Here is a 14,992-nt window from a genome sequence, read left to right on the forward strand (position 1 = left end):
GCATCATAATGGCTCATTTTACATGTCAACTAACTAGGTTTTGAGCTCCCCGATCTGCATATTCGCATACAGCCCGTGCTTCGGTCATAGGACCAGAACGTACAGTGTTCACTGTGAGTGTAAGTGAAAGTGAGTGGGTAGACAAGGGACTGAGTGGACTTCACACCACGTTACGAACACTCTGGGAGATGACTCTCCTGTCAGCCAGCAACAGCGCATTCTAGGAGTTTGTTCCTCTCTTTCATCCGGCCTTTCTTACTCTAGAAGTCTGTGTAGACAGAGGTTTCTGAAACATCTTCCCAATATTATCTCTCATCCAAACAGGAAAAGGTCACTTGGAAAATGGCCACCCCGAATTATTTCACCAGCTCATGCTTTGGAAAGGAGATCTAAAAGGTGTTCTTCAGACAGCAGCAGAAAGAGGGGAGCTGACAGACAGTCTTGTGGCAATGGCACCAGTTGGTAAGTTCTTTTCAACAAAAGTGCTAACCCCTTTAGGGTATGTCCACCAAAGATGGACACTCACACGGCACCTGGGGGCTCAGTCTGTTAAGCGTCTGCCTTCAGCTCAGGTCATGATCCCGGGGTCCTGGGATGGAGCCCTGCATTGGGCTCCCCACTGCACTGGGAGTCTGCTTCTCCCTCTCTCTCTGCCCACACCCCCCACCCTGCCCCCCCGGCTTGTGCTCTCTCACGTGCACTCTCAAATAAAATCTTCTAAAAAGACGGACCCTCTCTTGCAGGACAGTTTGGGCATGTCTAATATCCTTACCTCAGTAGTTCTAAGTGTTGGGAATTAACCGTACTCACACATGCAAGATGACAAGTATACATGGACTGTCATCACAACAGTATTGGTAGTAGCAAAAGATCAGGACAGGAACCTCTCTGTCCCTCAGGAAGAGACTGGTTAAATCTCGTACCTCTACAGAGTAGAAGCTGCTATGAAAGAATGAGGCAGCCCTGTGCGTTCTGATATGAAATGGAGCTCCAGAGTGGAGCAAGTGGGGAGAATCAAGCTGTAGGCGCACAACAGTATTTCCTGCTCTGTGATTTATATTTCAATGTATCTTCATAGACTATGTCAAAAAGGTTTCAAAAGAAACTAATAATAGTGGTTTTCTCCAGGGAAAGGAATTTGGACGAGTTTGGGTAGGGAGATGCCAGGATAACAAGGAAAGTTTTTATGCCATGCCCAGTGTTTTAACTGTATTCAAGTATACTATATATAGAGAGAGGGGGTAGTACACAGGTCATTGCTGTGACTGACAATGAATTTCACAAACTTGAATCCACCCTTGTAATCAGCACCCATATCAAGAAGTGTAACACTGCCAGCACCCTGGAAGCTTCTCTCATGCTGCTCTTCAGTCAGTCTCCACACACCCCAACAAGGGTAATCACTGCCCTGACATCCGTACTCTTTTGTACCTTTTGAATTCTGCACTATTTTCTATGTGTTATATGATCAAAGAAAAAATTGATGTTTTAAAATGTAGGTATAGGGAGAGTAGATGAAGCAGATGACCTGTAATGGCAACTGAATTAGTATCTAAATGTACTTTATGCAGTGACTAACACCAAGGCATTTTCAACCCAAGTGTATGTGCTTATTTTTTTTTCTTAAACCTGCTTCTTATTCAACCACTGTCTTTTGTTTTTTTTTAAAGCCGGCTACCATGTGTGGCTGTGGGCCGTGGAAGCTTTTGCCAAACAGCTGTGCTTTCAAGATCAGTATGTCAAGGCTGCCTCTCACCTACTTTCTATCCACAAAGTGTACGAAGCTGTAGAGCTGCTCAAGTCAAACCATTTCTACAGGTTTGTATGGCCCTGCGGTCGGACCGGCAGTTGGATACAAGGTGGCATGCATCTGCTGAACAGCTCTGCTCACTGATAACCAGCACAGACCTCTGTTGTAATTAAACATCCCAAACATACGGAAACATACGTACACCGGCTTAACAAACATCAGTGCACCCACTACCTATACTTAACAAATGTTAATTTTTATCAGTGTTTGCCACTGATCTTTTTCAGAACTTCTTTATCCATAAACTAACACAAATAAAACAGTATGAGACAAAAGGGACAGGATCTTGCCAACCACCCCCAAAGCTCCCTGTGCCCCCAGCTTTGTTTTAAGTTTAACATTCCAGATTTGGTTGAATTGCCTTTCTCCAGTTCTGTCCTCATCCCTTCTCTAGAAGTAACCACTCTCCTGAGACCGGTATGAATCCTTCCTGTCCGAGTTCTTACACTTTCACTATAATACATTTGTAAGTAGTGACAAACAAAAGGAGTGAAATATTTCTTGTAAACAGCATACAGTTGGGTCTTGTTTTTTATCCAGTCTGATGGTTTCTGTCTTTTAATTGGAGTGCTTAAATATTGGTGCAATTAAAATTTACCATCTTGCCGCTTGTCCCATCTATTATTTGTTCATTTTGTCTTTTCTTGCTTTCTTTTGAATCAAGTGAATATTTTCTTAACTCCAATACTGGCTTATTAGCTTTACTCCTATTCATTTATTTTATGGTTGCTTTAGGGCTTGTGATGATTAGCAATTTATCACAGTTTACTTTTAAATAATATTGTATTACTTCTTATAGACAACATCTTTCTTTTCTTCCTCCCTGTCCTTTCTGCTGTTGTCATATATTTGACATGTTATAGCCCCACATTACACTATTAGAATTTTTGCTTTAACCTGTCATTTTTAAAATAATTTATTAATTTAAAAATTTTTTAAATATTCGCCCATATACGTTATTTCCAGCATTTTTCACTCTTATAGGTCCAAGGTTCTAATTGCTCTCAACTCCTTCACCTGAACAAGATCTTCACTCTTGTAGTGTGATTCTTCTGGCAGCCAATTCCATCAACTTTTGTCTAGAAAAGCCGTTAATTTTGCCTTCATTTTAAAGGATCTTTCTCTGGCAGTTTTTGTCTTTCAGGGCATCAAAGATGACACTGTTTTCTCTTATGTTGTTTTTGACTTGACTACTGCATTTAATCTCATCTTTGTCATATAGGAACTATGTCATCTTTCTCTCTGTTTTTAGGACTTTCTCCATCACTGATTTTCAGCCATTTGATGTGATGGCTTCGGGGTGACTGTTTTTCTTTATTCGGTTTTGGTCTGTCTTCCTTTAGAGAGTGCTGAACTCTGTTCTAGAGGGCATTAAAGTTGCTATGGATCCAGGGCGCTGGATGGCTCAGTCAGTTAAGCAGCTGACTTCAGCTCAGGTCATGATCTCAGGGTCCTGGGATCGAGCCCCATGTCAGGGCTCCCTGTTTAGTGGGGAGCCTGCTTCTCCCTCTCCCTCTGCCCCTCCCACAGCTTGTGCTCACTTACTCGCTTGCTCTCTCTCTCTCTCTCTCTCGAATAAATAAAATCTTCAAAAAAAAAGTTGCTATGGACAGCTTGATCTTTTCATGGCTTGCTTTTAGGCTTTCTTGGGACAAGTTTAGAGAAATCTATACTCTAGAGTTAGGGTGCACTTCTACCTTCTGGTGTCTTTACTGAACCCCTTGTGTATTCAACAAATCAGAACTCAAATGTCTGGCTGGTCAAAACACAAAAGTCCCCCAGGCCCGAGTGAGCTCTGGGAATTACTCAGCTTACAGTTCCCTGATTATTCTTTGTCCAGCCTTAAAAAGTTTCCTGCACATGTGTGGCCTCTGTGTTTAGCAAAAGACTCCATGGGATCCCCAAACAGTTCTGTAGTCCCTTCTCTGGATAGCTTCCTTCCTATCATGCAGGCCCTCAAATTCCAATTGGTTTGTCTCTCCTCCACTCAGTGAGACTGCTGAGGCTCTGCTGGGGTTCCCTGTAGGAAGATGGCTGCAGGAGGGCCTTGACAGGGTTCACATCATTGGTTCCCTTCTCTCCAGGATGACAGTCCTGAGCTGCCTGGTGCCCAGTGTCTGAAAAAAATACATATTTTGTCTAGTTTTTGGCAGGAGGGTAAGTCTGGTCCCTGTTACTCTGTCATGGCTAGAAGCTGATGTCTCAAAGTACTTCTTAAACATTGCTCTGCCTAGATCACCTCAATCTAATATACTTTAATTCCAGCTACGACTTCATGTGGGCTGCAACTCAGAAGTTGTATGTCACCTGGAAAATAGTAGTTCACAGAATTTCAGATACTCCAAATGTTAACACATTTCATTATAAAATATCAAAAAAAATCACATTCTTTAATACCACCATCAGTCTCTTCAGAAGAATCTTTAACTTTTGGGAAGCTGTCAGGCCCAGAGTAGCAGGCACAAATTTCCTAAAATTCTAGGTTTCACTTGAAAGCTCAAATTGTATCATTGGCAACAATATTGGTGGTTGTTTCCTGTGAAGTGACAAGACTTGGGGACCCGCAGGAATCCACAGACCACACATTAAGAACTGCTGACCTAGGTGAAGAATTGAGCTCAGCGTGTGGTTTTAATTTCTCATGTAATGCAGGAAAATGGTTTTTTATAGGCAGTTGGAACAGTATAAACGATACAAGAGGGACAGTTTGTCCTATCTTCTAGCGTTTTCAAATTGGCTAATATCTGTTCTTGCCTCTAGGGAAGCTATTGCAGTTGCCAAGGCCCGATTGCGCCCAGAGGACCCAATCCTGAAAGACCTATATCTCACCTGGGGAGCCATCCTGGAAAAAGACGGCCATTATGCTGTAGCGGCCAAATGGTAAGCCTGAGGGAACAGGCGTGTATCGGAACGTAGAAGAGCAGGATAAGAGTAGTAAGTTTAGCGGGGAAGGTAAAGTGACTAGAAAATAAAAAGGCATATGTGTATTAAACCCAGCTTCATAAGATTCATCAGGACCTACCTCCTTGGTATTTATATGAATCACCATAACTATTCAAGAAACCTCAGTAGCAGACTCAGGAGGTCCCCCTTATTCTAGTGATGTCTTTACCATCAAACAAGGAAACTGGAAGGGAATAAAGATTCTGGGTTCAGTTCAGCAAATGTTGAGGTTCCTTTATGTCCTTACCCCTGTATGATGCTGTCATTCTCTGTGTGGCAGTGGAAAAGGGAATAGGAGATCTGTTTATGACACTTAGGGTTTTCTTTTGTATTACAGCTATTTAGGGGCTGCTTCTGCTTACGATGCAGCCAAAGTTTTGGCCAAGAAGGGAGATGCAGCATCACTTAAGACAGCTGCAGAGTTGGCTTCAATTGTGGGAGAGAATGAGTTGTCCTCTTCCCTGGCTCTCCGATGTGCCCAGGAGCTGCTTTTGGCCAGGAACTGGGTGGGTGCTCAGGAAGCCCTGAAGCTACATGAAAGTCTAAAGGTCAGTCTGTTATTGTATCTCCTGGTATTCAAGATGAAAGGACCCCAAGTCCTTTTCTAGTTGAATTCCAAATGAATAACCCAGTTGAACAAGCTGTACCAATTCGGCAGGTATCCTTAGAAGCGTCCAGCAAGCCTTGACCATACTATCCCCTGGAAGTACCGTGGCTTCTCAGTTGCCATATTCAAAGTAAGAGAGAACGTGGTCATTCACAGTAATCTCCTTCCTTATCAGTTTGTGTTCAACATAATATGATTAGACTTCAGTCAGCTGAGCCCCTGGGCTAGCAGTCTGTTATCTCTTCATTGGTGTCATCAGGTCTTCTTTGAAGAGGGAGAGGAAGAGGGATTAGCCTCTGACCGAAATCATGGTGCTCTGCCAGTGCACCCCTCTTTAGCTTTAAGCCATAAATAAGTGTGGTAAAATCAGTATTTTGTTAAATGTCTGTTTATCCCTTTCTGGTTAAAAATGAGTAATTTACCACTGTCTTATTTGACACATCAAAACAGAGATTACTTTAAAAGCATCAGCACTCTCAGTTTCCAGAACACATAAACATTTTGTCCATTTTAGACAACTTTGCTGGTCAGACACTAACATGAACATTTGTAAGTTCCTCTTTCCCTAGTAGAGTTACTGGGCCCAAAGACAGTTCCTAGCTAAATATTCATAGCCCAAGAAAAATAGTAGCTTTCTGGGAACTGCAAAATAAAAATGGAGACAAAAGTAGTACACCCTCAAAGATAGTGTCATTTGGTATATTCGTTATAAAGTGACCAAATCTAGAGAGTTTAATTTATATATAGCAAAAAAAAAAAAAGTTTCCAAAGTGGTTATTTAGCATTTCTTCTTTTCTCTTAAACAGCATCCTTACCAAAGCAAGAAAACCTTTAAGCTTATGCTAAATGCTGTTCTGATAATGATCAGGCTATTTTGGCTATGTGGAACAGAAACCTTCCCAAGCTTAACTGAGAAGATATTATTATAAGGGTACACACGAATCTCATGGCAGCTGAAAGTCCAGCAAAAAGAAAGATTTTCTTCTAGAGCTTCTTTCTGTGCTTATTCTCTTCTCTTCCAGCTGACTCCCTCTTTAACCTACTGAGACATGGTGCCTAACACCTGCCCCAGCTCTCAGGTCTACACAGCTTATCTGCTCTAGCACCTTCTGCCTATTACACTTTACTTCTGTATCCCTGAATCTAAAGTTTGGGCAGGGGCTAAGAACTGGATGAATCCAGGCCATCTTTTCTCAAACTGGGGCACAAGACTTGGGTGGCTGGCCTGCATGTGGCTCACATTATAGTGGGCAGGGCTGTGTTATAAAAATGTTGGCTTGGGCTCCCGGCTACCTCCAGGATTCCTGCAAAGGCATCTGGAAAAATATCTGTTAGATCACATCTTTTCCCCCCTCACTCACAACTCTCACTGGCCAGAGGCAGCCTACTAAGGGGTTTGGTTGCTGCAGAGGTAACGGGGAACACTGAGAAACTGAGAGCTCTCAAGATACTCAGGCACTTCCACTGCATAACAGTTCCTGTCCTTTGTTGTTGGGTTGCAGGGGCAGAGACTGGTGTTTTGCCTTCTTGAGCTACTGTCCAAGCACCTGGAGGAAAGGCAGCTTTCAGAGGCCAAAAGTTCTTCCTACAACGCTTGGGCTGCAGGCACTGACGGGCCCTTCGTGGAGAGGGTGACGGCTGTATGGAAGAGCATCTTCAGCCTGGATACCCCAGAGCAGTATCAGGCAGCACTACAGCAGCTGCAGAGTATCAAGTACCCGTCTGCTACAAATAACACTCCCTCCAAACAGGTACCCTGTCTGCACTCTGTAGTAAGACTTCTTAATCCGTGTCTGGTATATGCCAGTTTGCATTTCAGAAAAGACCAAGGCAGGCCCAGGCAACCTGGAAAGATCCCTTCAGGCTAATTAAAGCCCTTTGACTTTGAAGTTAGTCTTGATCAATTTTCTCTTAAAAAAAAAAAAAAGAAGAAGAAGAAAAGCCTAAAAATACAGAAAAACATAGAGAAAAATCGAGTACCCATCAACCAGAAGTAACAGATGTTCACATTTTGTCATTTTTGCTTCATAGTTTTTTGGTTTTGTTTTGTATAGTCTTCTAGTTTTTTGTAAAAGAAATATAATAAGGTTGAAGTCCCTGGTCCCCATTCCCCTTTCCTAGCTCACCAAAGGCAGCCCCTAAGTCAGGCCGTATGTATTCTTTTGTGCCTTGCTTATTTCAGTGAGCAGTTTATAAAATCTCTCCATACTGATGCAAAGAGAATAAAGTTGACTCATTGTAACAGCTATACCCATCCTATAAATAGGTATCAGTTGATCTTGTTTTTCTTTTGAAAATGAGGGCACATTATTTTTGAGAAACAAGACTTCCTCAAGTGATTTATAGCACTTTGAGAAACAGTTGGGCAGCTTCTTGTAAAGTTAAACATAGATATGCTCAGTGACCCAGCAATCCCACTGCCTAGATATTTCACTAAAAGAAATGAAATCAGGTGTCCACACAAACTTGTACACAAATGTTCGTTGCACTTTAGTTCACAACAACCAAAAATGAGAAACAACCCAAATGTCCATCAGTTGGTGAATGGATATGCAGACCGTGTTCTAGCATACAGTGGGATACTATGCAGCACTAAAAAGGAACGAACTAGTGATGTACAACCAGTATCAGCGAATCCTGAAAGTATTACAATAAGTGAAAGAACAAAGGCACAAAAGACCATATACTCTAGGTCTATTCATATGAATTCTAGAAAAGACAAAATTTATACTGGCCAAAACCAAATCAGGGAGAGGGGAGTGCCTGCAAAGGGGCACACGGGGATATTTTAGAATGATGAAAATGTTCTAGGTCTTGAGTTTGGTGGTGATTGTAGCGTATATATCTATACAGATATATGTATTTATCAAAGTCAATAAATGCTCACTATAAATTTTCTTAATTATACTCCAGCTTGGTTGGTTGAATTACACCTTTTTGTTCCGAAACTCACTTTTTGTTTTAATTAAATATAAATGTCAAGGCATTTTTTTTTTTAGCATGAACAGACTTTAACACCAGACAAGGTATGTTACTATGCAACTAGATAGGAAAGTTTCTCAGATAGGGAAGCAAAAATGGGTGGTGGAGATAGGAGGAGCTTTCTTAAACATACACTGTCTATACTTCTTCCACGTGCGGTCAATAGGAATATTTCTGGTATCATCCCAGTGCTTGCTGTGGGAGAATGTTTAACCAAAACTCTGGCTCCTCCCTCCAGCTTCTGCTTCACATTTGCCATGACCTGACCTTGGCAGTGCTGAGCCAGCAAGTGGCCTCCTGGGACGCAGCTGTGGAAGCCCTGCTTCGGGCTGTGGTCCGGAGCTACGATTCAGGAAACTTCACCATCATGCAGGAAGTACACTCAGCCTTTCTTCCTGAGGGTAAGTGACCCGCCACCTCTGCTGGGGCATGCGTACTAGTGGATGATGCAACCACCACCAGTGGTGTCGCACTAGGAATACATTTATCATTGGAAGATAGAGACCAGCCAGCTATGTCATTCAGCACCAAGTTTGAATTCTCTTACCCAAGCTCCTAAGAGGTAACCAGAATGACTGGGCTGGTTTCCTTTACCTGGCCTTATCTACCTTATCTACCTTACTGCCTTCTATAAATTTTCCTACACAGTTTGAGAGAAATAGCAATGTGCTCACAAGTTAGTTACGAATGGAAAAGCTCATGGGGTACTTGGCTGCCTCAGTCAGAGGAGCATGGACCTCTTGATCTCAGGATAAGTTTGAGCCCCACAGTGGGTGTAGAGAAACATTTCAAATAAATAGATGAATGAATTTGAAAAAGAATAGTGAAGCACAGCAGAAAGACATTCTTTGAACTGCATAGTCACTAAACTAAATCACTGTGATTTTTTTTTAGAGACATAGAGGGATCTTACCCCCCAGACCTTTCATAGGAAGATGCAGTATTTTTTCTCTAATACTTTGATTGACACGTAGACTACAGCAACAAGAACGCTGTCCTAGGTCAGGAAATGTTTGGCTCTGGTTGGCTTTTGGTGAAGGGCATGTGGTCCCATGATCACTGCTATCCTTTCTTCTTGAGATCCTCTCCTTGGGTGATAGGAAACATAAGGGAAGGGGCCAGATTTCTAGCAGATAAAGAAACGCACAACCCTAAATCCTTTTCTTCTCCTCCTAGGCTGTGACCATCTAAGAGACAAACTGGGCGAACATCAGTCCCCCACCACACCAGCTTTCAAAAGCTTGGAGGCCTTTTTTATTTATGGGCATCTGTATGAATTCTGGTGGTCTCTCTCCAGGCCTTGCCCCAAATCCAGTGTTTGGGTAAGGGCTGCTCACAGAAGGACAACCTCTCTTGAGCAAAGCCAGCAGATAAACAATGCCAGCACTAAAGAAACGGACCCCAAAGTTTCCGAGCCAGAGCCAAGCAGGCCTCCAGAATTAGATGTGAGACTCACAGAACAAAGCGAGCAAATGCTGATCACTTGTAAAGAGCTCTTTTCAGAAAAGCATGCCAGTCTCCAAAACTCACAGAGAACCGTTGCTGAAGTCCAGGAGACCTTGGCAGAAATGATCCGCCAACACCAGAAGAGTCAAGTCTGTAAATCTTCAACAAATGGTCCTGATAAGAATGAATCAGAACAGGTAGCAGAACAGTCCCTCTCTAGTCCTCCGAGCGAGTGGTAAGTATAAGGTGGAATTGGAAATACCCTGCTGAGTTCTCACATCATCATCAGATAAAAATCAGCACAGATGAGCTTGATCAGGTCGCTTGCCGGCACCATAATGTAGTAGGCACAGGCTTTGGAGGCCAACATGGGGTTCTAATCCTGGCTCTGCTGAGTGACCTCAGGCAAGATTTTTAATGTTTCTGAGCTTTTGCTCCCTCATCTTTAATTGGGAGTACCTACTCCTACCTCACTTGTTTGGGGAATTAAATGAAATCACAAATAATGTTAATAACCATAGGACAGACAATAAAATACTACCTTTGAGCAAAAAGTAGATTTCCCCCCAAAAAAATTAATCATGTCAAATGGGGAGTTGCATTATTGCATCATTAATGAAAACCATAGTTTTTCAATAGTTCTGTGCTATCCCAGAAAATACACAGAAAGGGTAGTGGTACAAAACTGCATGCTGAATTAAGAAAATCCCAAGTGATCAGAATGCTGTCCTGATCACTTCTGTTGAACACAGGGACCAGGTGGATGACAGGAGCCACTCCCTAATCACTGTAAAGCGCATCTGCACTATTGCAGGGCCCTCTGCCTTGGGCATTTGTAGTGATGAACAATTACTGATTGGTTATTATGCTGAGTGCCTTTTACCTAGATTGTCTTCCAGCACAAGGCTTAAAACTTCGAAACTAGTACCATCAATAAACTGATAACTAGTATCAGTAACTAAAAAAAAAATTAAGTTTTGAAGCCCTTGTATATTTATTGCTGTAAAAATACTCCCATTGGGGGGAAAAAAAAGATACCCATTGAAATTTTGAGTCAGAGTTTTGAGTCACTTCTCCAGTAAGCCACCACACTCTAGGCAGCTGTGGGTTTGGTTTTAGTAACAAGAAAAACACTAAAAAGTTCTCTAACCCAGCAGCTCTTAACCTCTGCATCACAGGACTCTTTGAGAAGCTTAAGACACTCTTCCCAGAAAAATGTGCATCCATACATCTACGGTTAGGAGCCCCAGCAATGTCTAACTATTCCCCCAGAGAAATCCAGGCTTTCTGCACTTGGCTGCAGGACTGAATCCCCTCAAGGTCCTAAATTTTCATTAGAGCTATGTGTCTAAGAAGTGGGGATTTGGAAAATAATGAGGAATGGTATTTCATTTTGAAAACTTTATATCACATTAAATTCCCTCCTCTTGACCTTTGTATTAAAGATGAGAGATAAGACCCAGATGACAAAAGAATTTTATTTGTAGGATAACAGTTAAAAGTTATGTGGGGCAAGGCATGTGATTTATGCTTTTTTTATTATTATTACTAGTAAAGAAGAAAAAAATCAGCCACTTTCTCTGCCTGAATTAACCAAAAGGCTTACGGAGGCAAATGAGAAAATAGCTAAATTTCCTGAGAGTGTTAAGGTAAGATTTACAGCAGTTCCTTTGGTAAAACTTGATTTTTTATATTATCAACTGACTATACCAGATTCTTTAAGGTCATCTGATTCTCGGTACCATTTCTGAAATCTACACATTTGTATATGCTTAAAAATTTAGGATCCCATTGTGTCTGGTTAACTAAAATGTTTTGTGAGAACAGGATTATTGATAACACAAGCAATTTTATACCTCATTCTTCAGAGAAATGGAACAAATTTTAGAATTAGGAGGTAAAATAAAATTAAAATTGGTACCATGTATTTGATAGCTTACAGATGGATGGCCCTGGTATTAAAGGAGAATCATGATTTGAATTGAGTAGGGCTCTAGAAAATGATTCTTTCATTTGAGAAAGGATATCCCAATAGCCATCCCAGTTTTGAGTATCCTCTATCCTTAGAGTAACTGATGAAGAGCCTTATAAGGGAAATGGCTCAGCCGTGCCTGAGAAGTTTCACTAGATGAGACTTTGAGTTGCTTCTGCCTCTGTGCAGGTATATGTGGCTCTTTTGCAAATGCTTCCTTGTTCATCCCTGTGTCATCTTTCAGACCTGGCCCTTCCCAGACGTGCTGGAGTGCTGCCTTATCCTGCTTCACATTGGGTCCCAGTGTCCTGGCAGCGTGACCCAGGACATGCAGCAACAGGCCCAAGAGCTCCTTCAGAAATATGGCAACACTAAAGTTTACAAAAGATACTGCCAGACCTTCTGCACGTGAATTTTCAAAGATCTATAAGAAAACTGTGCCAAATACAAAACGTATGACAGACACCCTTCACCTCTGCAGTTACACCGTGCCAGACATTCCCTCTGATCCCTAGATGTTTTTGCAGTGATCCAAATAATACAAATGAGGCTCAAGTTTGAATTGACTCTGTTCTACCCTTAGACATAGTGGAATCGGACTTTGGACTCAACTGTGGTTTCCTACTGGAGGAAGGATCATGAAAAACCAGCAGTAGGTATTCACAACTAACACCTGCAGTGTGATTGTTGGTCATCTCTAAAGCCTTACGCAGGTTTCACCCAAAGAGGAGAAACTTTTTAATTACCCAAAGTGTTATGTTCTTAAACACAAGCTACCTTTATAAATACTTTGCCTGATGCTAAACATGTCATTCTTTTTGGAGACAGAATTGCTCCATTTTATGACTTGGTATCATTTTTCTTACTGTTTTTGTTAACTTGGGTTCTCCCCTTGTATTCTTTCAAAGACTTCACTTAGAATGTGAAATAGGCCTTTACCCATCATGTTGACTCTACCATCCATCTGAACTTAAGGTCAAAAATTTCGTTTTATTGTTTCATGTAATTGCTTATTTGAACAAATCATTTACTAAAACATTAGAAGAACAAATAACTAAAACTCAGATGTGTCTTATCCCTTCAGTTTTATAAAACATAATGGTGATCAAAAGAGCTCAGGAAGAAATTACTGTTTCAGTGGCTCTTAATCTTTTTTGGATCACCCTTTGAGAATTAAAACCACAGATGGTCTTTGAAGAAAAATGAATAATTTTGCATTATGTCCACTTTTGGATCAGTGGACTCTGACTTCAGCATAATGGGATCCTACATACTATTTAATTATAAAACCTGTTCATTCCCCTTCGCCTCCCCATTATTGAGCATACTTTTGAGGTCCTTTCTTCACTCTGGTTAAATAGTTGAACAATGTCAGGAACAGGTGTTTCTGTAATATCCCAGTTGCTGGGGTGTAAAAATCAGATAGTCTAGGGTAGGGTTGGGAAGGAGCACTGTTTACCAATAATATAACTATTTTCTTTGGGATTCATTGTGAAAACTTGTCTGCTTGAGTGTCCAGTTTATTTTTCAATTATTTCCTAGGTTGGGGTTGTTGTGGGCAGCAAGAATAAAATTCATTAACAGGAACTCTAGGAAGGAAAAAGTTTAGGAGACCATTGTTTAAAGATCTGACTGACCAGGGGTTTTGTTTGTTTTAATTAAACCTAACTTTAGAATTTAAAAATGCTAAACCCAAAAAAGCAAATATTGTAGAATTTAGATCCTCATGATTCTTTACACAGTTACTTGAACCTGAAGAAGAAGATGCATTGTTACTGGGGATGGAAAATCCTCTTGGTTGCAAAGATTATACATAGGCAAGGCTACGTGGAGAACTAGATACCAGTTCTACAACCTTTGCTGAAATGAACAAATGCTTCACTTGCAGAGACAGAAAAATATTTATTCCCTTCCACTTAATTAAAGAACAGTATTATTAAACTAGAAATTCTAAACTCCTTTGTGATTTATCAGAACCATCATCTGTGCTTTGGAGGAATACTTACACACTCCTCGACTACTGCTTTGGTAAGAACAAGAGTTACTACTTGACAGCTAAGCAATGAAACTACCCAGAAGTGACACGATTCCATTTCCTCCCAAACTCCTCTCCTCTTTCCCATACTAGATAATGTGGTTAAGCCATTCCAGTTTGAATAAATGAATAAATGATTTTCATTTCTATCTCCCTAATTATCAGAACCACAAAGAGTCAAAGTACTGAGGAGTTGACTCAAGCTTTCCAAGTAGATATTACTAAGCAAATGAAGAAATAGTGTTGCTCCTTTACCCAATCCAAACCCTTTGTTTGCTCTCACCTCCCCCTGTCTCTCTCAATCTGCTCTTATTACTGATTCTCCATTTTTCTATACCAATGACAAGTCTAAATTACAAATCAAATCTTACCAATTTCCTGTTAAAAAAAATTATTTCAGTACTTTCCCATTGTTAGTGGAAAGAAGATCATCTTACAGAGCTTCCAAGGCCCTTGCCTGATCCTACTATTTACCTCTTGGCCTCCTGTTCTTACACTCTCATCCTTGTTTCTAGATTCCACCCACACTGGTCTCTTAGGCTGCTGGAACCCACCAAGTTTTCTTGTCATCCCAGTAGTTTTGCCCACATTGTTCTTTTGCCTGGTCCATTCTTACCCATCTCTTAGATCTCAGATGAAATGTCCCTTCTCAAAAGACTATCCCTGAACCTCAACCTAAAGGACATCAGTGTCCTGTACTTTACAGCTCACAAATTATATTTTTGTGAATTACGACTCTTTGGCAACCCAGACTGTAAGCTCCAGTGAGGGTAGAGATTATGTCTTCCATGTGCTGTTTTATCCCTAGCACCTATTTACAGTGTCTAGTATCTAGTAGGTATACAATGGAAACTTACGGACTGAATAAATTAGGAAATTGAAAGACTATTCATTAATAGCTTAGACTTAAAAAACTGAGCTCATTCACAGCAGCTTTAGCTGACAGTCAGGCTTGTAGTTGGTAGTCAACCTTACTGGGTTAGCAGAACACAAATTTGAGAACATTTGGCAGTTCATGTGGAGGGGCTTGAATTCACCCCATAATTAGCATCCTCTGGTTACTCTCTACAGGACCATCCCTTTCTGAGCATAACCACTTACAGAGCCCTACATGTGCTCATATATATGTATATAAAGTTCCTGCCAATTCTACTAGACTTGTGCCCTTTCTTTAGCAACACTTTAATAAACTCTTAT

At 41.1% G+C, this 14,992-nt stretch overlaps 1 protein-coding gene across 2 annotated transcripts in view; it reads left to right on the top strand.

The window, feature by feature from the left end:
- The window catches only part of GEMIN5 (gem nuclear organelle associated protein 5), a 40,283-nt gene extending 26,345 nt beyond the window's left edge, over positions 1-13,938 (top strand). For both annotated transcript variants that reach the window (XM_008692459.2, XM_008692460.2), the window contains exons 20-28: positions 325-462; positions 1,671-1,818; positions 4,571-4,690; positions 5,091-5,301; positions 6,863-7,111; positions 8,581-8,743; positions 9,519-10,023; positions 11,341-11,437; positions 12,005-13,938. In XM_008692459.2, the coding sequence (XP_008690681.2) occupies positions 325-462; positions 1,671-1,818; positions 4,571-4,690; positions 5,091-5,301; positions 6,863-7,111; positions 8,581-8,743; positions 9,519-10,023; positions 11,341-11,437; positions 12,005-12,172 (1,799 nt within the window). In that variant the 3' untranslated portion in view covers positions 12,173-13,938. The remainder of the gene's footprint in view (positions 1-324; positions 463-1,670; positions 1,819-4,570; positions 4,691-5,090; positions 5,302-6,862; positions 7,112-8,580; positions 8,744-9,518; positions 10,024-11,340; positions 11,438-12,004) is intronic.
- Positions 13,939-14,992: the final 1,054 nt, after the last annotated feature.

This window comes from Ursus maritimus, unplaced genomic scaffold, assembly GCF_017311325.1.
Source record: "Ursus maritimus isolate PB19 unplaced genomic scaffold, ASM1731132v1 scaffold_15, whole genome shotgun sequence".
Classification (NCBI taxonomy): Eukaryota; Metazoa; Chordata; class Mammalia; order Carnivora; family Ursidae; genus Ursus; species Ursus maritimus.